Source organism: Equus asinus, chromosome 17 (assembly GCF_041296235.1).
Source record: "Equus asinus isolate D_3611 breed Donkey chromosome 17, EquAss-T2T_v2, whole genome shotgun sequence".
In the NCBI taxonomy this organism is placed as follows: domain Eukaryota; kingdom Metazoa; phylum Chordata; class Mammalia; order Perissodactyla; family Equidae; genus Equus; species Equus asinus.
The window spans coordinates 33,259,161-33,284,906 of record NC_091806.1 but is presented as its reverse complement, the minus strand read 5'-3'; the positions used below and the strand labels follow the sequence as shown (position 1 = coordinate 33,284,906).

Sequence of the window (25,746 nt, the reverse complement as noted above, 5' to 3'; positions counted from 1 at the left end):
ACTTTGTAAAATGATAACAATGTTTAACTTGTGGAATAAAGGTTGGCAATAACAAGAATATTTTGAAAAAGTACTTAATAAGTAGTGACTTGTCTCTCTAGTTATTCAACTCAAACAATAATTTAAACTATGAGGAAACTGTGCAAAGGCTAAAAAATAGAACAAAAATTTATTTCAGATGAAAAGTAAAATTTTTCATAAAAGAATCATCTATAGCAATACAAATTATTGATAAAAATAGTGAATTCATAATTCTGAGATTAGTTAAATATTTCAGAATATAAAAATAAATTTGTATTTATTTCACAATACATAAAATATAGCTGCCATGTCTATTGAAGAATAATGAATAAAACACATTTAAACCACAAGTGAATACTAGAAAAAATATATGAATAAAATTGATAAATATCTCTAAGAAAATATAAATAAAAGTGATTTGTTAGTGATAAAGAGTTTAACAAGCTTAAAAAATCAGTGAAAGAAATCACAAAGGAAAATAAGTTGGTACTCTAAAGGCTTTAAATTTCTTTTCAACCAATGACACAAATAAAATTCAAGGAAAAAAGGAAATTTGAAGAAAGTAAAGCAACAAATGATGATCTATAAAGGGTTAACATTTTGATGGACGTTTCATTCACTCTACTTAAAGTAATCAGATTATTACAAACCGTATAAAAAGCTGAATTACAAAAGAGAAAATGAGTCTAAACAAATACATGAAAAATAGCTCAAACTCATAGTCAGATAAATGCAAATTACAAGTAAATGTGCCACATTTCATCTGTTAAATTAACAAAAGTAATTTAAAATATCTCTAAATTCCTCTAGTTATTTAAGTTTAGTTTAGTTATTCTGAAAGAGCCTTAATCTAGTATTCCATATTTAGGACTAGAGATCCCTAAAACTCACCCTAGAGGTAAAATTGAAAATTGTGATTATTAAGTGAATTTTACTGTTGTGCTCATTTTTCAGATGATCTATTTCATTTGTAACAAAATGACTGTGCCATATTTAAGAAATCTCTCTGTCAAAAAAAATATGATAGTAGAAATAGAGACATCTTCCCCACCATGGAGAATATCTGCTTACCTTCCATGATAACAAAGATAATGTCTCTCTCTGGAGAGGAGGATGGGCAGGCTGCCAACAGCCTTTAATAAGATTGTGGTATCCTAAGGTCAGTGTTCCTCAGCTGTGACAGACTCACAGTGTGTGCATGATCTTCCTGTGTCTGCCTCCACATTGCCACCATGGGACTTGAGAGACTAGAGGAATTGTTGCAAACATAAAGCTCATGCTGCCTCCTTTCTAATTCCGTTTGGGCTCATTATCTTCTCACCAGCCAAAGCAATTGAAGTGTGAAAAGCCAACGAAGCAGATGCCACCACTCTGCTGCTTAGAAACTGCTTGATGGTTTGACACCAGATAAACACCAACCTATCATAATGAAAGACATCAATAAACTACAAGTATGGCCATGCCAATGCATACTAATAAAATACCAGTCCTGCATATTGGCAATAATGATAATCCATAATGCTTCTTGAGCCTTTACTAAGTGCCAGGCACTGTTCATGTGCTTTATATGTACTTACTCACTTAATCCTTATGATCCCGTGAGAGATGTGTTATTATTGTGTACTCATTTTTAACATGAAAAAACTGGGACACAAAGGTTTAAGTAACTTTCCCAATGTTTGATGGCTCGTGAGTGGTAGAGACAAGGTTGAAACCTGGGAAATTTGACCAAGATTAACCATTCACTACACTGAGAGTTTCATGTTTACACCTTTTTATATGGTGGCAGGAGGATATTTACCAATGTATATTTATCACTTTGTGCTTCATTGAATTTTTTGCTTGAATCTTGAAAGTCTTTCCCCAAGCTGGAAAGTCAGGCATTAGTCACCCATGAGGGGAAATTTTGCCAGAGTAGAACCAGGGAACAAATGGTGAAAATTCCTGTTTGTTAAATTAAAAAGCTTTGGTTCAAGTGTAAGAGAAAAAGTTTCAGAAGGTGACAAACTTAATAAAACCAAATACAGATCCTCCTTGCTGGTGAAGAGAGGAAGCCAAGTGATGGAGGTGAATCAGGAAAGTTTGGATGCGTTAGTTTGAGGTCTTGTCCCATGCTCCCTGATCACTTGGGGTTAAGTTCAGTGTCTAGAAAGATATAGAAGCTCTTTGAAGAATCCAAAGGAGAAGGCACTCATGGATGCTCCTTGACTGGGGCGTGGAAAGCAACACAGGTCCTAGAGTTCTCCTATTTACCACATAAATATAAAATGGCAACCTAGAGTACACAGAGCAGCAAGAAAAGCCCAGGCTGAGAAAGGCCTTAAGAAAGTCACCCTGAGGGGCCAGCACCGTGGCACAGTGGTTAAGTTCACATGTTCCGCTTCTCAGCCGCCCGGGGTTCGCCGGTTCAGATCCCAGTGAGGACATGGCACCACTTGGCACACCATGCTGTGGTAGGTGTCCCACATATAAAGTAGAGGAAGATGGGTACGGATGTTAGCTCAGGGCCAGTCTTCCTCAGCAAAAAGAGGAGGACTGGCAGTAGTTAGCTCAGGGCTAGTCTTCCTCAAAAAAGAAAAAAAGGAAGAAAAAAAGAAAGTCAGCCTGAGTTTTCTGTGGCTGCAGAGAGGCATGGAAGAGGATCATAAAGTTTCTCATGCACCCCAAGAGGAGTGGGAAAGGGCTGGTGGACCAAAAGAGCCGGATGGTCAGGAGGAGGAATATACAAAACATCCGAACCAATAATCAGCCCACCAGGACCACATACAGCTCAAACACACCCTCTAACTTGTGGCCAGCATGTAATTGCCTCATTTATACTTTCAGTGACAATTGCTGTGGAAGGTTGCCAAAGCAGTACCAGACTCTATTTCCCAGTCCAAATTTAGAAATCTGGATTTAGTATCATCTTTGAGCTTGCCTATGTTTCTAATTCATTGCTATCTACTCAGTCTTTCCAAATACGGAACAGAGCCTGGCATGAAGTCCCTCTGGACAGTAGCCCCCTTTCACAGTATCCCTCTTTTCTTTTGACCAGATTCCTATAGTCTCAGTGAAAAAAATCTGGAAGTTTGTGAGAATAACACACACAGCCATCTCAGATTTTGGGGAAGCTGACCATGGCAGGATTTAAAATTTGTGAGATTTAGACCCTTATAGTCTCTGCTTAGTCCAGTACCTTAGGCATGTGCTCCCTAAAGAGAACTTTACAACCACTTTGTCCAGCACTTCTCTTTGGTGAATAAGTGCAAAGTCCCACAAAGTCTTAGGGAATGAACAAGTGGGAGATAAGTCTTGAGCTCCTCTAAAGAGTCAACAATGTTATCAGTACTTATTTCTGAGTGGCAAGATTATGGGTGACTTTTTTTTATTATGCTGTTCTGTATTCTTCAAGCTCCCCATGTATTCATTTTAAATTAAATTTTAAAGAATCAAAGGCAGAGAAGAACCTGAGTGAAGTAGTATAGAGTGAAGATGGTAAAACACGCACCTGAAGTCCTGTCTACGCTCCAACTGTTGTGTTGCTCTAGCTTCCTTAGACAAGATGTTCAGATTCATTTTGGCCATTCAAAAGTTACTAAGAACATCTTCCGAACATCTCTTATGAAATCACCAGAGATATTTATATCTGGAGTTGATGACAGTAATCATTGACATACAGCTGGGTGCAGAAATGCCTCCAAACTATACAAGGCAGGGAACACAAAGGCTCGTTCCATGAGTGAATGTGCCTTGTGATTGTAGTGATAGACATTCTCTTGCTTAGAGCATTCTCTCTGCTCTTACCATTGTGGAAGAGGGTTGTTCCCACATAAAATGAGTGGATGAGGGAGCAAGGGAGTCAGTGACTCAGGTGTATTCACAGGCGGATACAAGAAGGACTTGACAAGTAGCCTTGGAAAATGAATAATAGAAAATGAATTGCTGATGGATCCAAGCCTCAATGGGACTACAGGTGAACAGCTTTACCCTTGGAAAGGAGGAGAGCAATTCTTTATTTTACATACACATGAGAAATGTAAGGATGAACACAGGTGCTGATAAACAAGAGCTGAGCCAGGATAAGCCTGAGAGGCTCTATCATCATGGCAAAATAAAAACAAAGGCATCTACTAAAAAGAAGTAATATGCTACACTCTAAAACTACAGAATTAAAGATGCCACACATAATTTGCAGCCATTCTTGGTTTTTCAGTTTTCTTTGATATTATCTCTGTCACCACAGGTATTTGGGGGAAAAAATACAAACCTGTAAACCCCATAGACACATGTCACTCTTCTTTATTCTCCATAGCTTTGATACTTGCATCTTTCTTTTAGGATCAAGGACTCATGCCATCCCAAATAATAGATGAAAGGCTGACACTTAGACAAAATTACAGTGGGAACGCAAGTACACTGCCAGTGGGCCTGAGGGATCTATTTTTGGGTGACAAAAATATTCTAAAATTGGATTGTGGTGGTACTTGCACAACTCTGTAAATCTCCTAAAAATCATTGTACACTTAAAATGGGTGGATTTATGATATGTAAGTTATACTTCAATAAAACTCTTAAAAATAAAAATAACATTAGAAGAAGAAGCAAAAATGTCTCCAAGCAAGACCTGGCTAAAAAAGCATGAAATTGTCCTATTATACTCTGAACCATAGAAGTAAACTTATAAAATTCTTCAATTATCAAACCTGACTGATATTCACTCATTGTTTCATTGACATCAATATTTAGTGGGCAGCTACTAGTAGGCCAAGTGCTGAGATAGAAAGGTTAATAACAAAAAGATCCTTTCCTAGAAACCTCAAGTCTGGTAGGGGAGATGACGTAAAAATAAACAACTTCAATGCAATGTGATAAAATGCAAAATTAAAAGTATATGCAAAGTAAGTGACAGTTTTGAATCCTACATATAATGTTCAAGGTAGAGACAGACCATTATAATCAAATTGGCTCATAAACTTTAAATATAGTGTATGATTAAGTATTTACCACAAATCATTGTAAAACCTAATTGTTTTTTCAATTAAATGGTAAAATACTTAAGAAAAAAATTAACTTCTCGCACCATTAATTAAAATTAAATCCTGATCGTTTAAGTAGGTTAAAGATGCTAAACCAAGAAAAACTCAAAAACAAAAAATAGGTAAATATTTATCTGGGCTCTGAACAGGGAAGAACATTGATTAAAATCAATGGAAGAAATTAGAGCAATAAGATTCACTGTGAAAAAATGAGTTTTTTTAATGTTAGGAAATTATAAATAAAATTAGATAAAAATGGAAAACTAAGAAAATGCACTTGCCACAATGGAGAAGTGCTCCTTTCTAGAAGTTTATTTTACAGAAATTACCTGAAGTATTGAAACTTTGAACATTGACTTCAGAATTATTTTTCATTGAAAAAACTCAGATTCCACTTAAAATGCAACAGAGGAAAAAATCCAGCGGAGATGAATTGTTTAAAGTGGAGTATTATATAATCACTAATATTCAAGTTTATGATGATGTTTATGAATCATTTAAACATGTTATTATAACATGTTGAGTGAAACGCATACATTATAACATTCCATATGTAAATAAAAGACTGAAAAACTCAATCTGTAATGAAAGGTTTTAAATTAAGATGAAATATAAGATGCATTCTTATTCTAGTGATTCGTTGGTCTAAAGTAGTTTTCTAAACTTGAAGGTCCTTAAAGTGAAAATGGAATCAGCAAGGGGAATCTCTCATGTTTTCCTGCTGTCATTACACTAAAGAACAATTACCCAGACAGTTAATTAGCTATCCTCTCTCTACTTTGGATCCTAAGGAGGCATTTAAATGAACCTCAGGTAGACATGGCTTTCTTGTCATGGCTTGCCAGGAGATTGCATGGCCAAAGCAGAATTTGGAGGAGGAAGTTCCTCCGATAGGAATGTTCCTCTAGAAGATGGTTGAAAGTAAGTGTTCAATGACTTTCCCAGGAATCTGGGGCATGACAAAAATCCACACCAGGAGTGGAGAGTTGATGCTGCTGGCTTTCCCAGACTCCAGTGGAGTAAACAACCATCAGTGGCTGACTTTCCTCACAAACATCTCGGTGATATTTGTGGCCAATGGCAGCATAGGGCAGCATAATAATGGTATTCAACGACCCTGACTCCCGATTTGGGAGCCTCCCTGCTCCACATAGCTATGTCATCCCACTCTTATCCTGTCTTCTTTCCATGCCTCAGATTTGCTCAGAGCTCAGGTCGTCTCTACTGGGAAGTAACGTTTCCTCTCAGTGGAGAATTTTAACAGAAACAAAAATATGCAGTCAAGTGAATATTATTTTGAATTTAGGAACTTGCTACTGTATGGAGAGTTTGGTGTAATTTCTTTTACTACCTCACATCTACGCCCTGGCCAGTGTCAGGTTTTGAAAAGACTGTGTTTATTGAGCTGCATTTATTAAGTAATAATTAATTAATTTAATATAATTAAAACAATATTTTAGTTTCCATTCCCTTAGGATTGTGCTCAGTAGCAAGAATTTTTGAGTTTACAAGACCTGGTCCAAAATCTCAGTACTGCCACTCACTAGCTGCTTGAACTTGGACAAGTTACTTAGCTTCCCCATGCCTCAGTTTCCTCATATGTATATTAAAGAAAACAAGGCCCATAGAGTTATGTGAGGATAAATAAGGTATATGTGAATTGTTGAGAACTGTGCCTGGCACAAAATACATGATCAATAAACAGCAATGATTTAACGCAATAAAAAGTAAACTTTATTACAGTACTGCATTAATATAATTCTAACCCAAAGAAAGGTTCTTGGCATTTTAATGATCCTATATTATTCTTATTCTGTATAAAATACATCCTCACTCACTATTACGAGTTTGAGAATAGCTGTGCATTCCTATTCTCCAAGATCCCATAGTATTTCCAGTATGTTTGGAAATAATTGATGTAAGAAGTGGCTTCCTATATTCTTAAGCATCCTTTTAGTTCTTACTTCTTCAGAACCTCTGCTTAGCACTTTAGCTGGAAAAATTCCTTTGCGTTTCTAATTTGACAGTATTAGCCACTTCTCTCCATGCACTTAGGACTCTTAGGAAACTGATCACTTCTTGACCAATCACCATTTCTTAAGATACCTGCTTAGCGAGATCAACTTTCATGTATCTCAGACAACTTTTTACATTATCTAATTTCTTCTAGCTGTTTAGAACAGGAAAAAGAATAAGGGAAGTGACCGTGTTATATAACATTTATCTCTACTCTAAGACAAAATATTTAAGAAATAAAATTTTTAAGTAATTTGATTATGATTAACAAGAACTACAGCCTCAATTTTAAATAATAGTTACATACAATAGCTTTTACCACAACTCTCTAAATCACGCTACAAAGCCTAGTGGAAAAATAAAATGGCTTAGACAATTAAAATTAATCCACAATGATACCAAATACTTAATTTGCTTGATTTCTTTTTCCAGAATAGACCAATTGTCTTGAGTTTTTAGAAAAATGGCTTCAAAGTTCCAAAATGTTTTCATCAACTCTATTTAGCTTTTGGAAAATTCTGGTAAATTTTTATTGGAAGCATTTGATTATGGGTGGATGCTTAGAGAGATCAAGACTTCCAAACTCACCCAATGATAATAGAAGTGAGAGAAGAAATTAAATATTTGTTGATGGACTCAGAAGATTTTCATACTCAAGAAAAGATAATGCCTAAATCATTCAAAATACTTATTAAGAACATTTTATGAGTTTAAAATGTATGTAATCATAAAACAGTAGAAAAATTCAACCACATCAGTTTCTGCATGTTCAGAGTCATTGTCTAGGGACTAGTGTTCATGGTTAGGGAGTAGAGAGCTCAACCAGAGGTATATGAAGATGTCTCTGGCCTTCAGGAAATTAAAACTTAGCTGGGGAAATCATCGTATCTCATGTATTTGTCATGAGAACAATGTAAAGTAAAACTCCCTACAGTTTTCATATAAATCCAGTCATGGAGAGGAGGTCAATAATGGAACATTTATTGAAAACCTATTCTGTCTCAGATAATTTTGTAATATTAGTAACCATTATAAACCCTGTGTCAGGAATTGTGTGAGGTCTCTTATGCTTATGATCTCATGGTTTCCTTACCATGACCTACAAATAATCATGATATCCCTGTTTCATGAGTGAAGAAACTGAGGTTCAGAAAGATTAAAGTAATTTGGTCAAGGTCACATGATAAGTGCTGTTGACCCAAGACTCTAACACTCAAGTTCTTCCTCCTTTTCCAAGTCTATTCTGAGGTTCATATTTATTCAGGATCATACTTAGAATCCCTTTTTGGAAAAGTCTTCTCTTTATTAAGAGTTCCTGGTAACTGGTGTTATCTCTCAATGAACAAGTACACTCTTGACATTAGCTTATGACTGAGGGTAAAGTTGAAAGTGTAATTGGCATCTTTCTGTAATCAGGATAACCATGCAAGATATTGGAGTTATGTTTTTAAGTATATTTTTGTGAAATTATTATAGGAAATTACCTTTTGCAAACTTACAAGTAGGTTTTGAGTGGTAGACAACCAAATATAAAAGGAAGTTACTAGCAATGTGACCATTTTACTGATGAGGAAACTGAGACTTGAAGGAGTTAAGTGGCTTGTTCAGAACTATACAAGTAGCAGAGCTGGGATTTGAAACCATATCTATCTGACTTGAATGTCATTAAGCTATACTGTGTATAATTATAAATAGTAACACTCTCCTTCACTTCCCACCTCTATTAATAAACAATCTTGAATAGCACTACTTGGAGATCTTTAGATGAAAATTTTATTTTGATGTTCCTACTATTAACACTTATCTCTCTTCAAAGTAATTATTTGTTTAGGTGTCTGCCTTCTCTGAGATGCTGTATGCTCTTTTATGATAAAGTTTATATGTTATTCATTGCTATATTATCAGAAGTCTTGTGTTTGCACATACTGGACACTTACTAATTATTTGAGAAAGGGGGAAGGGGAAGGGATGAGCAAGGGAGCAAGACAAGTCACATAGATCCACTATGTTCCTCTCCATGATATCATATAAAAGAGAGGGACTCAGCTTATGCTGTTGGAGTTGGGTGTGCTTCAGATGCATTCCACAAATGGTCTGTAGATAATCATTCACAGCATCCTTATTCCTGATTTGGGACAATACATAGGAAATATATATAATCAATCTGCCAATGGATTCAGGAGAAATTTTCAACAGATGTACTTGGTGGATTTTTAAATGATTTGTGTTTAACCAAAAGGTTAAATTTTTACCTGAATATGTGTGGAATTCAAGAAGTTGTTTTAGCCTCAATTTCTGTACTTTCATGTATATTCAAAAGCAAATAACAAATTTTCCAACACTTTCAGCTTCTTCATCTTAACTGCATTATTTTTCTTAGTTTATTACTAAAACATACGCAATGACTACTTTTAGATCTATCATTAATAATAAAAACAACTTAACTATCATTTGTTTGACACTTACCAAGGCTTTATACAACACCAGACATTTCTCTATATATTCAAAACTATTCTTCGAGGTGAGAAATATTATTTCCATTTAGTAATAAGAGTTGCTAAAAGGGAGTAAACAACTTGCCAAAGCCACACAATTGGTGAGAGCAAACCTGAAATTTGAACCCTAGATCTGTCTGCTCTAAAAGCCTGTACTTTGTGACCTTCTACTATTTTGAGTTTTCTACATTAAAACCTAAACAAAGACTGTATCTTTTTGACATCTGTGGTAGACGGAAAATGGCCCTCCAAAAGATAACAGGTCGTAATCCCTAGAACCTATAAATATTACCTTATATGGAAAAATCTTTACTGATGTGATTAAGTTAAAAATCTTGAGTTGAGGAGCTTAGCCTGATTATCTGAGTGGGCCCTGAATGCAATCACATGGATCCACATAAGACAGAGGCAGAGGGAGATTCTACACACACAGAGGAGAAGCCGGTGTGAGGTGGAACACAGAAAGAATGAAGATGCTGCCTTCAGAGACTGGAGTGAGGTGGCTACAAAACAAGGAATTCCAGCAGCCATAAGGAGCTGGAAAGGCAGGGAATGCATTCTACCCTGGAGCCTCTGGAGTGAATGTAGCTCTGTCAACACCTTAATTTAGGTCCAGTGATACCGATTTTGAACTTCTGGACTCCGAAACTGTGAGAGAATAACCTTTTGTTGTTTTAAGCCACTAAATTTGTGGTAGTGTGTTACAGCAGTCTTAGGAAACTAATACAACATCAAAATATTTGGATACAAAGGGAAAATGCAGTTAAAGAAAGAAAGATTTTTATAGTGGTTGTTGGTCTATAGCCTTCTTCCTTTCCCCTCCCTTCCTCTCTCTTTCTGTTTCCTGTTTTTTTTTCTTCTTCTTCTCCCCAAAGCCCCCCAGTACATAGTTGTATGCTTTAGTTGTGAGTGCCTCTGGTTGTGCTATGTGGGATGCCACCTCAGCATGGCCTGATAAGCGGTGCCATCTCCGCGTCTGGAATCTGAACTGATGAAATCCAGGCCGCCAAAGCAGAGCGCAAACTTAACAATTCAGCCACGGGGACAGTCCCTCTTTCTTTTTATTTCCTCTTTTATGCTGTCTTTGTGTGCTTTTGGTATCAGGATAATACAATTTTCATAAAGTGAATTGGAAAGTGTTCCATCCTTTTCTATTTTCTGGAATAAATTGAGTAGAATTGCTGTTAATTCTTCTGTAAACATTTGGCAGAATTCTCCAGTAAAACAATCTGGTCTTAGAGATTTTATTTTTGGAAGTTATAAAATTATAAATTCAATTTCTTTAATTATTATGGGGTCTTCAAATTATCTATTTCATGTTGGGTGAATTATAGTAGTTTGTGTTTTCGTTTTTTCTATTTTTTTATTGTGGTAGTATTCGTTTATAACATCATATGCATTTCAAGTGCACATCATTATATTTCAATTCCTGTGTAGATTACATCAGGTTCACCACCCAAAGACTAGTTACAATCCATCACCACACACATGTGGTTCATTTCACTTAAACTGTCAAATGTATGTGTGTTGACTTGTTCATAGCATTCGTTTACATCTATTTGATGTCTACTGCTTTTACATTTTTCTTTCTTTCCTTCTGCTTGCTTGAGTTTTATTTTACTTATTTATTTATTTTTTCTTCTTTTATTCTACATTCTTCACTGGGAGCATAGTTTATCAATCTGAGATTTTTCCTCTTTTCTAAGGTAAGCATTTAGTGGTCTCCACATGGTTTCCACTGACATCATGGTACTGTGAGACTTGTTACCAGCCAGTGGGTATGAAAGTCCTGACTCCCTACTTTGCCTTTTCTGACATCACCTCCACAGGGCTACTGGGGTGCTGTGTTATAAGCTTATGTGCATAGAAGTCTACACTCCCCATGTGGCCATTGTGGCTTAGGAGTTGGTAGGGCCACACATCATGGCAACCCTATGGTATTCATGCTTGGATTTTTTTTTTTTTTTTTGATGAGAAAGATTGATCCTGAGCTAAAATGTATTGCCAATCTTCCTCTTTTTGCTGGAGGAAGATTGTCCCTGAGTTAACATCTGTGCCAACCTTTCTCTATTTTTTTAAGCCAAGCTGCCACAGCATGGCTTGATGAGTGGTGAGTGGGTCTGCGCCTGGGATACAAACTCATGAACTCTGGGCTACCAAAGTGGAGCATGCAAACTTAACCACTAACCACTAAGCCACTGGGCTGGCCCCCTAAAATTATTTTTTAAATAACATCTTCTTAAAATATTTTAGACTATTTCCTAAATAGATATTTCTAAAAAAGTTATTGCATCAAAAAATATGAATACTTTTTTGACTCAATTTCCTTATTGCTGGAAAGAAGTATTTATAAATCTTTAAGAAAATAATGTTTTAAAATATTTTAAATATTGGAGAAATAAATTGTAGTTTCTACTTGATGAGCATCTAGGATTTGGCATAATTTTGATGCTTGTGATCTATTATGAGTTTTCAGATAATTACTCTCATGAAGTTTACTATAGTGTGAACATTAATGTATCATAATTCACTTAACTATTTAGCATTGTTGTTTGTTTATGTGTATTTGAATCTGAAACAAAACTAATGTAGGCATGTAAAATTAAGGTTGTAACATTTGCCTTTTTGTTAACTGATTTAGATGGCAAATGATGGCTTAGGTCTATTTCACACAAAAGTGGGTATAAAAATCTCGTGGATAATGTCTACCCAAACATGAATAGTTGCTAGTACATTATCAATTAACCACTGCTTCTTGGTGTATTGTCTCCTTTCAGATCCTCTAAACGGTAAGATATGTTGGATTCTCCCATTTCAGGAGCCAAGAACTGGGCTCTGTCTACTCTAGAGACATTGCCTCATTCCCCTTCTGATCGAAGACACATCGTAGTTTTGTGGGGTTTTTTGTTTAGAAAGATTAGCCCTGAGCTAACATCTGTTATCAATCCTCCTCTTTTTGCTTGAGGAAGATTGCTGCTAGCTAACATCTATGCCAGTCTTCTTCTATTTTGTATGTGGGATGCTGCCACAGCATAGTTTGATGAGCAATACGTAGGCCTATGCCCAGGATCTGAACCCATGAACCCTGGGCCACCAAAGCAGAGTGTGTGAACTTAACCACCATGCCACTGGGCTGACACCACATCTTAGCTTTTTGCGTGGAGAATATTATTTTCTTTTCAGAGAGTTAGTACTTTCTTTACACTGTTCCAGAAGACATAGATGAATAAATTACAATTCCACAAATATTTATTTCATACTGACATTGTTCAGTTCAGCCATTGAACTAAACCTCGGTGTGGTACGTTGTTACATTAATGGACACCAAGGAATCACATCTCCCTATATCTCTGACCTGGTATATTTCCCTTCCACATTTATTCTTTGCTTGACTATGTGACTTGCTTTGGCCAATGAGATGTCAGCACATGTGATGCAAGCAGTGGCCTGATAAGCACTTCTCAGTGAGGCTTGCTCTCTTGGAACCCTGAGATCACACTTAGAAGAATCTAGGATGAAGGGCCATATGGAGAGTGAATCTCAGCCATCTTAGCCGTTTCAGCCATTCTAGATTAGGCTCAAAACAAGGAGTGAGGTCAGCTTAGACCATCCAGCCCCATCCAAGCCACCAGAAGAATCAGCCACATCCAGGTTCTAAGTGAACCTAATGTGAGGTCATCAGACAAACTATCCAGTCAACTAAGAGAAACATGAGAAATGATAAATTATTGGTGTTTTAAGCCAGTAAGTTTGAAGTGGTTTGTTACACAGCAATTCATAACTGATATATTAAGTCTTAAAAATATAAAAATATATTAACTCTTGGCTAAAAGCCATCACTAGGTTCTAATGGGAAAACTCATAAAAGTAAAATAAGAACAGTGAGATTCTTACCATACAGGAAAAATATTCAGTTGCAGTGGGAGCGTGGAAGAAGGAGTTTCACATTCATGATAGTGAAAGCTTTCCAGGGCAGGCAAGAAAATATGCCTTCCTTTGTACATTACGTATTTCCCTCTTCATGTTAAATTGCCTCTTTTCTTTGCCTTCCTTTCTGAAAATGTATGAAAATCAATAAAGAGTTGTCCCAGGAGCCATTTGAAATACTTCTTTAACCTTCTTTCTACTGCTTCCCAAATGATAGCAGATGGCAGATATTCAACAACATCAAATTATTTGCTGAACAACAGAGAAACATTTTCTGTGACTCACAAATAGTGATTTAATTTGGGCTTTATTATTAAAGAGAAATAAATGCAAACCATTTAGCTCATGGGATATGAAATTTTATTTAGGAAGTAAAACATTTTATCATATTAAATTAAGAAAGGAAGATAGAAAGCAAGAATAGGAGAATGATTCTTTGTTTCTTAACCAAATGTTAAACTACTCTTGATACCTTATACTGCTGTAAGCATATGAATAATCTATTACTGCTGTTTTTCTCCAAAACCTTAGACACGGTGTTTCCATGATGAGCAACTGCTCGCCTGCTTTTATTTTCAAACTTCTAAATCTATTTTTACATAAATTTTATTTTTATATGGGATTCTAAAAACATTGTGCCTGCAGTAAATTTCCATAATAAAAAATTCTAGAAGAATGGTAAGTTTGCGCCTTAAAATGTTCAGTCTGTGTACTGCTCTCGCTATTGTCCCCTTTGCTATCACAGGTGACAAGATTGCACTGGTGCCTCTGGGCCAGCCCACCCATTTCATATGCCTGAAGAAAAGAGAGGAAGCAGTATCTATTCTACTATGCTGGGCCTCCTATTTTTAACCACAGCCAATGATTTCGATTGTTTCATGTTTGGTCTTGAACGGACAATGAGAAGTGAAAACAGAAAACAAAAGGAAACGAAGTAAAAATAACTTTAAAAATCTATCTGAAATATTCTTTCTATTTTTCTAGTTATATAATCTTTACTACTGGGAGTTTTAATCATCATCATCATTATCTAAACACTTTATTTCATTTTCTCTTATCAGCAAATTAGAAAAAATATATTACAATGTATATTTTACCATTTCTACTGTCATTAAAAAAAACCTTTTTATTTAAAATATGTCAAGGGATATAAGGATCAAAAACAAGTCAGATTCACTGAAAGCATTTTCTAAAATTTGAAAAATAATCTTATGGCCTCAGGATCTCCAGAGTTCATGTATCCTCACGACATACATGACAAAATATACCATAGATCTACTATGACACTTAGTGTTTCGAAAGAACGCTTTGTTTAATTTCTTGAAATATAAATTCATTGTAAATTCAACTGATAGAATCTTTCTATCCCTATTGAAGGTGTTCTAAGCATATAAACATATGCTTCAGATCTTACTGTAGAAACATAGTGTGGATCTTGTGGCCTCACTGGGGACATTGATAGATAGAATTGAATCAGTAAAATTTTCCCTTTTCAAGTAGTTAAATACTTCTCTTTTTTGGGTGTTAAAATAGTGTCTTACAGTATTAGATCACTCTTCTTTCACTGTGTTTTTTCTACCATGATTATTGCTCCTTTAAGTGTAAAAAAAGTCCCTATGATAAAAGGAGAATAACTATAATTGTCTCATTCTACAGATGAGGAAACTGAAGACACAGAGAAATTAGAACAATGCAGGGACAAAGCTTGGAATATAGAGTATATATCACTAGACCCAAATGCTGCAGTCAAGTTTGATAGTCTTAATATTAAAATATTTTGAAAATTTTAGTGTTATCTCTTCTATAACTTCATACACCAACTTAGCAAAGAGAAAATTATTGGTTATTTTTCCCCAAATTAGCCTAAGAATGAAATCAATAAAAATGCTATTTTATTTACCTGAGTTCACCATAAAGGTCTTCTGAAGACATAAATATAAAAACTATCAAAATAATCTCAGAGTGGAAATACAATTTATTAATAAAATATAATTGTGAGTAATTATAAAGTATTACACAGGACTGGACAGATGACACATGGACTGATAAATTAAAAATGGAGCAGAATAGGGAATCCATAAACATCTTCATTATAGAATTGACTTTAATAAATGGAGAAATCATTCAATTAATTTTGTTGGGACAAGTGGCAATCAGTTTGGAAAAACAAAACCAAATAATCTCAGATTTATACCTCACACTATGCACTAAAATGTTCCAGAAATTTTAAATGTAAATGTAAAAATACAAATGAACTAAAAGAAAATATAGGAAAGAGTCTTATGGATTGTGTAAAGACATCTTTTCCAGTGTAATACCAAGGCCAGGAACCATAAATATCACAAAAAATTGAGCACTTAAAAATAAAATAAATCTGTGTAGCCAAATACAACATAAATAATATTGATAATAAATGTAAACTTGGAAAATATTTAGCAAAATGTATGAGGGAGAAAGAGTTATCTTCCTTCATATATAAAGAGCTCCTACAAATCAGTGATAAACAACCTGCTAGAAAGATGGGCAAAAATATATGTGAGCAAATCAGTAAAGTAAATGCAAATAAAAAAACAATGAAATAATGTTTTTCCTGTAAGATTGTCAAAGATTAAAGCAAAATAATTATGGGCAGTGTTGATAATGAGATTGTAAGGTATATTCTCATAAAATCTTGATACTTGTGTAAATTAGTACCAATTTTTAGACAACTATTTGGCAACATCTGTGTATGTGCATCTGTATGTGTAAAAAAGTTTGCAAGAATATATCACAAACTATTAAGAGTAGTTGGGAAACGGGATTCCCAATGGTTTTTAAAAACATTTATATAATGTTTTATATTGTTAAACAAGTTATCTTGACTATGGATAATTTTTTATCCAAAAACAAGAAACTATATTCAAAACAAGTAAGCTTCATAATATTAAAATAGTCCATCATTAACCTAAGGGTCCTTTTGCAGATTGAAGAAACTTCAAGACAATGGCTGGAGGAAGGAACAACACAACAGTTACCAAATTCATCCTTTTGGGATTCTCAGATTTTCCCAAGCTCAAGATTGCTCTCTTTACAGTATTCCTGGGGACTTATCTCTTGACAGTGGCCTGGAACCTGAGCCTCATCATCCTGATTAAGATGGACTCCTCCCTACATACACCCATGTACTTCTTCCTCAGCAACTTATCCTTTATAGATTTATGCTATGTTACCTCCACAACCCCCAAAATGCTCTCAGACTTCTTCCGGAAGACTAAATTCATCTCCTTTGTGGGGTGCGCCATACAATACTTCTTCTTCTCTAGCCTAGGTCTGACTGAGTGCTGTCTCCTAGCAGCCATGGCTTATGATCGATATGCTGCCATTTGTAATCCTCTTCTCTACACAACCATCATGTCCCCCACCCTCTGTGAGCAGATGGTGGTTGCAGCCTATATAACTGGTATCTTTGGCTCATCTATCCAACTGTGTGCTTTACTTCAGCTCGATTTCTGTGGACCAAATATTATCAACCATTTCTTCTGTGACCTGCCTCAATTATTAGTCCTATCGTGCTCTGAAACTTTTTTCCTACATGTTATAAAGTTTGTGATAGCAGTGATTTTTGGTCTGACATCTGTCATAATCATCATGATATCTTATGGTTATATTGTTGCCACCATCCTGAAGATCAGCTCGCTTGAAGGCAGGTCTAAGGCCTTCAACACCTGTGCTTCTCACCTGACAGCAGTGACCTTTTATTTTGGATCAGGACTCTTTGTCTATATGCACTCCAGCACTGATAGTTCTCTGGGTTATGACAAGATGGCATCAGTCTTCTATACAGTGGTGATCCCCATGTTGAATCCTTTGATTTATTGTCTCAGGAACCAGGAAATCAAAGATGCCCTTACTAGGTGTAAGAAGAAGAGAATATTTTCCCTTTGTCACAGTTAATTAAACGTCTGGTAGGCTAGTGACTCTGGTGACTGGAAGTTTCTAGACTATGCAAGGGAAATGTATTTAACACTATTCAACCTCATTGAAGCTCTGGCAGGATTGCAAGTGAGTCAACCCATCTAAATCCCGGACTGGCTTAATGCCATGTAAATCCTGTGTCTTCTTTGAGTCTTGACAGTTGACGCTCCTCTCTTACGTCAGCAACGACCTCGCAGAGCAGTTAATATATTAATTTTTATATTTCATTTTCTCAGTGTTTGATCCTTACATACTTTTTCAGAACTTCAGACTATAGGCTACAGAGAATGCGACCAAACACAAGGCCAACAATCTTTCTCATACACAACATTGCAGGCAGAACAATGACTGCTTTGTCTTGGACTTCAAACTCTCTGGGTGCTTAGGCAAAATTCACTTGATTGAAGTGTAGATGTGGAGAGAAGTATAACTTTAGACTTTGACCTAACTTCCCTGCCAAGGAAATCTGTCATAAGAAGTTTGATCTAGGGTTTGTTTTCTAGGTTTTTATTTTTAGAACTCAACATCAATAATTTGTAAGTGAATGAACAAGAGGATTTCTATGATACTATCCTGACCTGGAAGAGCTAAAATACAAAGGAAAGAAGTGATCATTTGGATTCTAAAACATTTTGGAAAGACCACATCTCTCTTATTATGGCAGACTGTATAGCATAGATGTAACCACTACTGCAAAACAACTAAAGACGTTGGCCAAAACATTTTTTTAGAAAATATCTTTAAATACATTTCTGGGCAGACAAGAAAAGAAAAGAAATCTCCAGCATCCAAATATAAAATAAAATCAAGGATCCTAAGAGTGAAGGCAGCTCTGAAGAGGACATTCACATTGCAGGAATCTGCTGAACACTAGTAACATCAGGCCCATATTCTGACAGGCACACGAGCCTTGGGGAAAGGGAGACCAAGCCTAGGGCTGCCTGAGAGTTTGACAGGAGATCCACACATTCCAGTGTTAGAGGAAATTAAGGAAAAATGTCCGATCTCACAAAAAGGAAATCTTGACTCTCTCAGGCTTCATGCTGGGTATGGGGAAAAGTAAAGTGAGAATTTGTAACCACACACCCTAATGGAGGCTTTTGGTCTGAATTCACACTAACTATGCAGTTCAAGGAATCTTTCACTGAGAATTTATTTTAAAGTAGTCCCAGGTTGGTAGTACCCTCAAGTACCAATGAGAAGTAAATGCAAATTCTCTCTTAAGATTCTTAGGAAAGAATCTGAAACCCAGACTCAAATAATTCCCCCAAATAACTTTCTTTCTTTCTTTTTTATTGGAGTAACATTGGTTTATAGCATTATATAAATTGCAGGTGTATATCATTATATTTCAACTTTGTATAGACTACGTCGTGTTCACCACTAAAAGTAGTTTCCATCTGTCACCTTGCAAATGTCCTTATTTACCCCTTTTGCCCTCCCCCCACCCCACTACTCCTCTGGTAACCACTAATCTGTTCTCTGCATCTATGTGTCAAATAACTTTCTAAAGGAAATCAGGTTACCTAATTCCCAAAATACACAAGGAAACAAGATCTTATAGGTGAAAGCCAAGAAGACACAGCCATGTCAAACTTATAAAAATGTCAAGAATGGCAATTGTCTCAATACAAACATAAAACAGGTGTGACTGATATGTTCAAAAATAAGAAGAGGAATTGAAAACACCTTCAAAGACCAGGAGAATGAAGTTTACTGAGGATGTATGCCTCTGGCAATATGGTGAATTATATATACCTAAAAGAACCTCCTAACAGAAATACTTTATTTGAAATAAAATCACTTTTTAAAAGCATTTCCACTTCACTTAATGCAAAGGTTGAAAAAGCTAAGCCCCAAAATGAAGTGAAACCAGGAATGTGGGGAAGTAAACTAGTGCTAAAAATGGCTTTCATCTTGGAGAGTCCTGCTGAAAACTGGAGACCCTGAGCTTCTACTATGTGGACTGCATCGGCTCAGAAGACAAACTCAAGGCATGCTCCAAGTGGTCTTGACGAATAAGTGAAAGGCAATAGGATATAATGGAGTATATGAGGAAACAATTTGGTTCAAAACCAATTCGGCCTGGCCTTGTTTTTCCAAAAAGGCCTGATGTGGCCTGTTGAGCATGCATTGTACATCTGTTTTAAACATTTTTGATATCTCGAAGACAAGAATGATGCCCTTAAAGATAGGGATGTAGCTTCCCTCCATATAGGCATTTCTTTAGGGATAAGCATCTCTTCCTGGAAAGTAAAGTTTAATTACCAACCTGCTGTGCTCACCTTGTGACCAGCTAAGCACCTTGTGACAGTAGGAAAAGAGATATTCCTGTCATATGTGATGTACGCTCTTTGTTCTAAGATGGTATATAACCACTCTGTACACCCCACTTCTTTGGTGTACTTCCTTCCTTGAGGAAGGAAGCCCCTGGGCTATAGTCCTCAGACCTGGTTCATATAATAAACACATCCCAAATTTGACTTATAGATTGATTAAGGATTATTTGCCTTGGCAGTCTGGAAGGAGATCTGCCCATAAAGCCAGAGGGCTGACTCTGAGGGTAAACAAGGAAGAATTCCCACAGATCATGTTCAAGAACAGAGAAAGCAGTTTATAGTAATAAATACATAAATAAAAGTACCAACCTCCATACAGAGTCAATCTCCCATAACTGAGAACCAGCAAGGAGAAAAATCATCCTTATAAACAGACCTGCAAAATCTTCAGATATTGGAATTATCAGTAAAAGGATAAAGCAGATAGGACTAGCTATGGTGAAACACAGATTAAATCACCTCAGGAAAGAGATATTCTCTCCTCAGAGGAAGGAATACTGAGAATATGTCAGACACCTGGTGAGTTAGAGCATTGAAAACTGGGGAATCAAAAGGAAGAGGCTTTACCATTTGCAACAGCTTGGATGGACCTTACAGGCATTTTGCTAAGTGAGATGAGTCAGACAGAGAAAGACAAGTACTATCTGACCTCACTTATATGTGGAATCTAAAAACAAACAGACACATAGATACAGAGAACAGATTGGTAGTTGTCAGAGGTGAGGGGTGAGGCGTGGGCAAAATGGGTAAATTGGTCAAAAGATACAAATTTTCACTAGTAAAATAAATTAGCCATGGAGATGTAATGTACGGTATGGCAATTATAGTTACTAATACTGTATTGTATGTTTGAAAGTTGCTAAGAGAGTAAATCTTAAAAGGTCTCATCACAAGAAAAAAATCTGTAAATATGCATGGTAATGAATGTTAACTAGACTTATTGTAGTGAGCATTTCACAATATAAACAAATATGGAATCCTGTTGTACACCTGAAATTAATATAATGTTGTATATCAATTATATCTCAATTAAAAAAAAGCAGAAGGAAGAAGCTTGGTATATCCATAGAGTGGAATATTATTCAGCCTTAAAAAGGAATGAAGTACTGATGCATGCTACGATATGGATGAACCTTTAAAATATCATGCTAAGTGAAAGAGCCAGTCACAAAGGACCATATATGGCATGAGTCCATGTTAATGAAATCTTCAGAATCAGAATAGGCAGACCTACAGAGAGAGAAAGCAGATTAGTGGCTGCCTAGTGGTGGGATGAGGGGTTGGAGAGGAATAAGGAGGGACTACTAATGGAGATGGAGTTTCTTTTGATGAAAATATTCTAAGATTAGATTGTGGTAATGGATGCAAAACTCTGTGAATACACTAAAAGTCACTGAATTGCACACTTTAAGTGGGTGAATGTTATAATATGTGAAGTATATCTCGATAAAGCTATTTAACAAAAAAGAAGCTGAAAAGTGCACAGCACCAAAGGCAACACTCTTGGGAAGGTATCATTTCTGTGGTGGGTACTCCTTAGAGATTTAGTAATGAAAGAGAAAAGGAAGTGAGCCATGGAAATTAAAGCTTCTGAGAAAATAAAAAGTCAAGTGAAACAGTAACCCATCTCTGTTCCTGAGTAAAGTGACCATATATGAAAGAAACTGCCCTTCCTTAAACCAACAGAAGAGGACACATTTAAACTAAGAAATCCTTAAACTTATGAACTTGTTTGATTCCTGCATAGCCCTGCACAGTCGCAGACCTCAGGCTCTGGTAGAACCATAATTGACCAATACTACCAGGATTCCAGCAATTCCCCCACCTGTAGTGCTGTGGCATGGTCTAGATATATCACTCACCAACAAGACATATACTGGACAACTCAATGTTCTTGGGACAGAACTGAACCAAATTAGGAATTAAGGAGAAGAGCGGCAGCCCCTTTGGTCACAAGTGGAAATGAGATTTGCCGTAGGTGTCCTTGAAATAGCCATTTCGTTTTGTGCATTTAAAATATGGCTTGACTTGTACCAATTAGACTTACACATGAATTGTCAGAAATATATTACATGGCAATGGAGATGACCAAACTAACCAATGAATTTGAAGTGGCAAAAAATGGAACATTATAAACGGAACGGTCTGTCTACTGAGACACCAAAATGTGAAATCCTGTTAGACTTTTATTAACCAGTAGAGGGAGATCCATCACAAGACTCTACAGTAACTGAGAAATTAACACAGACAAGGAGGGCAGTGGGCAGATCTGACTAGTGATAGTGATGATACTGACGTTAGTATGTGTAACACTGTGCAGTTTATAGCCTCAAACATTTGGTCTTTGTGGCAGCTTGACTATGAGCCCCTCATCTTATACATGAAGAAGAAGAACCTCAGCCAGGTCTTGCTGAGGTGACCTAGTAAATGAGCAGCAGATGAGGGACAAGGCATGCATCTTATCAGCGACACTCAAAGGGATAGAATATTCACAACTCTCCCACAGTGGTCCACATAGGATACTCTTTTTCCCAAATCATTGCCACTTTAGCTGGGATTATCCCTTCGTATATCGTGGCATGCATGTCTGAGAAAGGCTGAAAACCTCCATTTCTGCTTTGTGCCAAGGAGATACGAATACTTCTCTTAAAAGACTTCTTTTTATCCTGAGGGTTCACAACCTCTTAGTCAGTCCCTTTTATCTTTGGATTAAGATAAGAAAATTCTGTCTTAGAAAATTTCTCCTTGAACTAAGCAACAAGTTCTTTCCAAGTAACTTCAACCTATTACTTCTTATCTTCAAAGAGGACATTAAAATGTCCTCCCTCCCTACTTTGTGAGATGCAAGAAAGAGGTGACATTCTATTTGAAGAGGTAGGTGGAGCTAATCAACTCCAATATCCCCTCTTGCCCTGTTTAGGAGGAAGCCAGTAAGCAGAAAACCCAGCTACACTGTGCTCAGATATCTGACCTACAGAGCTGTGAGATAATGTATATCTACTGTTTTATGCTGCTAAATTTGTGTTAATTCATTATACAGCAATAGGAAACTAATATCCTCATTGCGTATTTTAGTTTCCTCTCTGTAATACTACCCCTCCAAACTTTGCAGTTGATATCCTGATGAAGCTGTTTTTTTTTAAAGTTCCTTTGTAGAAAACCTGTCCTATTCAATTCAGGAAACAGACACTGAGCATCTATTGGATGCCAGGCACTGGAATTCAAAGATAAATAAGAAGTTAAAACCCTAAAAGATCTCAAAGAGAAATAATGCAAGTAGACACATAACTGTTATCTGAGTGGGAAAGTGATGGAAGTCACAAGGAATAACAAGTACAAGCTATGAGTGTTCAGAAGACAGAGAAATCATACCCAGTTGAAGATGTCAAGAAAGGTTATCTTGAGACAACTGTGGGGAATTTGGGCATGAAGAAGAGGTTCAGGAAGGATTTTATGCAGCAGAGAATGTCTTTGTGGGGTTGGAGGCCACATTTAAATAGCTGATATCATCAGCGAGCTAAGTCTGAGAATAGTACTAGGAAAAGAAGAAAATAGTGAAGGATGGTAATACAAACCACTTGAGCGAGGGTGGTGGACTCATGAACTTGGGAGAGTCAGAGGAACAAGTGGTTATGAAAACCAAGAACAGATTCACTTAGAGTTGCAGAGTAAAAACAGGAAGTTTTGGTAAAGGGAAATATTAGAGTTTGAGATTTTAGAATTAGCAGTTTCTCATGGTAGTGAGGTCTAGAATGGGGCTGCCAAATCATGTGACTGAGATGACATAGAGTTTGAAGTCAGTGGTATAGAGGTCAAGCCAGTGCACAGCTAGGTAATTTGGAGAAACATCAAACTTGAAACCATCTTACTTATCTTCTGATTGCCCTTAAACATAGAGAGCTAAAACAATGTTGACTTGAGAAGCATGCAGAAGAATGAGATGATCACAGTGAGGTGAGGTCAGCTCAGAAATATTTCTTGCATTATTGAACTGAAAAGTTGGTCTTGAGGAGAGGCAATAAATGGGTAAATAATGGGTCATTCCTTGGCGTTCCTTGTCATATGGGGTTGCCCATTAGCTGATTACCCAAACCCATTGGTAATCAACTTGAGAAGAGTAATGTCTTGAGAACTCAACCAAACGTATAACATAGGCAGCGCACAGAGGGATGCTATTGCATTGTTTTTTTCCCTATCTCTCTGTCTGCCACATCTGATATAATTTCAAAACTAATTTTAGATTTTTAAGAATAATCAATGAACAGATGTAAAATAAACAGAAAATTGACAACCCATTGTTGTCTTCTCATCTCTTCCTCTCTTGCCTCCCCAAACCATCAACATCCACATAAACTGAAGTGTCCCCTATTCTTCTGACTTTTTGTGGTCTCTTGTAGACAATGCTTTTCCCACCATCTGGGATCCAGCTGGATATCCCTTTCCAGTGAACATTCATCATTCCTACGGCCTGCCGCCAATCACAGCTGCCTCTCCTTGAAGTTGATCCTTACTGACAAAATGCTACTTTTAGGATCAAGCAAGTTCAAGGTGGTTGTGCATTTCTCAGGTCACATCAGCTCTGGATCATTTTCAGGTCTATTTTAAGGGACAACTTAATGTTGCAATGCATGACAGTTAATTGGATGCATGATTCCTAATGTCTCCATGTTTGTCCGTGTTTCTGGTCTCAGAAAAGCTTCTTTAGGAAAGGCTTAGGCTTTCTCAGCAGCAGACACCACAGCAGTGTGGCTTCCCAGAAAAGGACCTACCCCTCCCATCACTCCAAACAGGACTAAAGGATCAGAGTCTCTTTAAAGAATACATAATAAACACTGTGTGTGGAGGGCCACATCTGCCTAACACATGTGGTTAGGCAACTATTTTCTAGGTTTTACTATGCTGGTTTATAGATCTATTCTAAGACTGAAAACAGATTTCAGAGAACAGTTTCTCCATTTACTCTGGATTCAGAAAAATAAATAAACTTCTATGTTATTTTCAGTGAGCTAAAAGAACTATTTACAAAGGCAGACAAGACCAGCTTCCTATAACTTTGTCCTCTGTGCCACCCTCTTGCCATTACCACTTGCCTCTGTGTTCTCACGCAGGCTTCCTTCATCTTTCGTGATTGGTGCAGGTTTAAATTCTGGCTTTGCCAATGACTGGTTTTGATCTGGTGAGCAGCCATGACCGAGAAGGACTGCTGCAGGATAGCCCTCTCCATGGCCTTTCCTTCAGTCTCCAAATTGTTCCAGTTTCCCCAATCTTAAGCATTATTTCACTTGACATTTCCAGCCACTGTACCTACTTTTGCATTTCATTCTCCTCTTTCACTGCTAAACTGGCATCTCAGTTTCTTCACCACCTGGCTGTACTCAAATCCCCCCTTCACCCCCCACTCCAGACACCCCATCTGAGATTGATGGGCTTCTATTGAAACTGTGCTAGGAAGATCACCTTCCTTCCTTCTTGCCACATCCAATGACCTTTTGTTCATGTTTTCTCCTGATTTCCATGCCATGTTCACGAAGCATCGCTGGGTGCTGAGGGCTTTGACGGTCAGGATAAGGAATCTGGATGTCATCAGGCTATTGATGAACAGTAACCAACTAGTGAATATTCTTGAGGAAGGAATCACATGATTGGATCTGTGCTTCAGCGAAGTCCCTCTGCAGGTTAAGGAGGAAGGATTGAATTGAAGTGAACCTAAAGGCAAAAAGACCAGTTAGAAGATAGTGGCAGATCATGAACAATCAGGTTAAAACTGCCTGACAAATAGGGACTGGAATGGCGATGTCACAAAAGAAGGACTTGATTTTATTGTTGACATTTTTATTATGCAAATATCAAAGAAAGGGAGTCCTTTCTGAAATTTTGCCTGAGGAAGGAAGGAAGGAAGGAAGGATATGGGGAAGAAGAGAGGCAGGAATTTTTTAAAACACCACAGTCATCCATCACCTTATCCTTACACCCTTC

The 25,746-nt window shown here is 36.8% G+C and overlaps 1 protein-coding gene across 1 annotated transcript; it reads left to right on the top strand.

The window, feature by feature from the left end:
* The first annotated feature begins 15,506 nt into the window (after positions 1-15,506).
* Positions 15,507-18,663, top strand: LOC106825129 (olfactory receptor 5AN6-like). The gene has a single exon (XM_044750511.2). The coding sequence runs from the start codon at positions 16,460-16,462 to the stop codon at positions 17,408-17,410; it is 951 nt and encodes a 316-aa protein (XP_044606446.1). The 5' UTR covers positions 15,507-16,459; the 3' UTR covers positions 17,411-18,663.
* Positions 18,664-25,746: the final 7,083 nt, after the last annotated feature.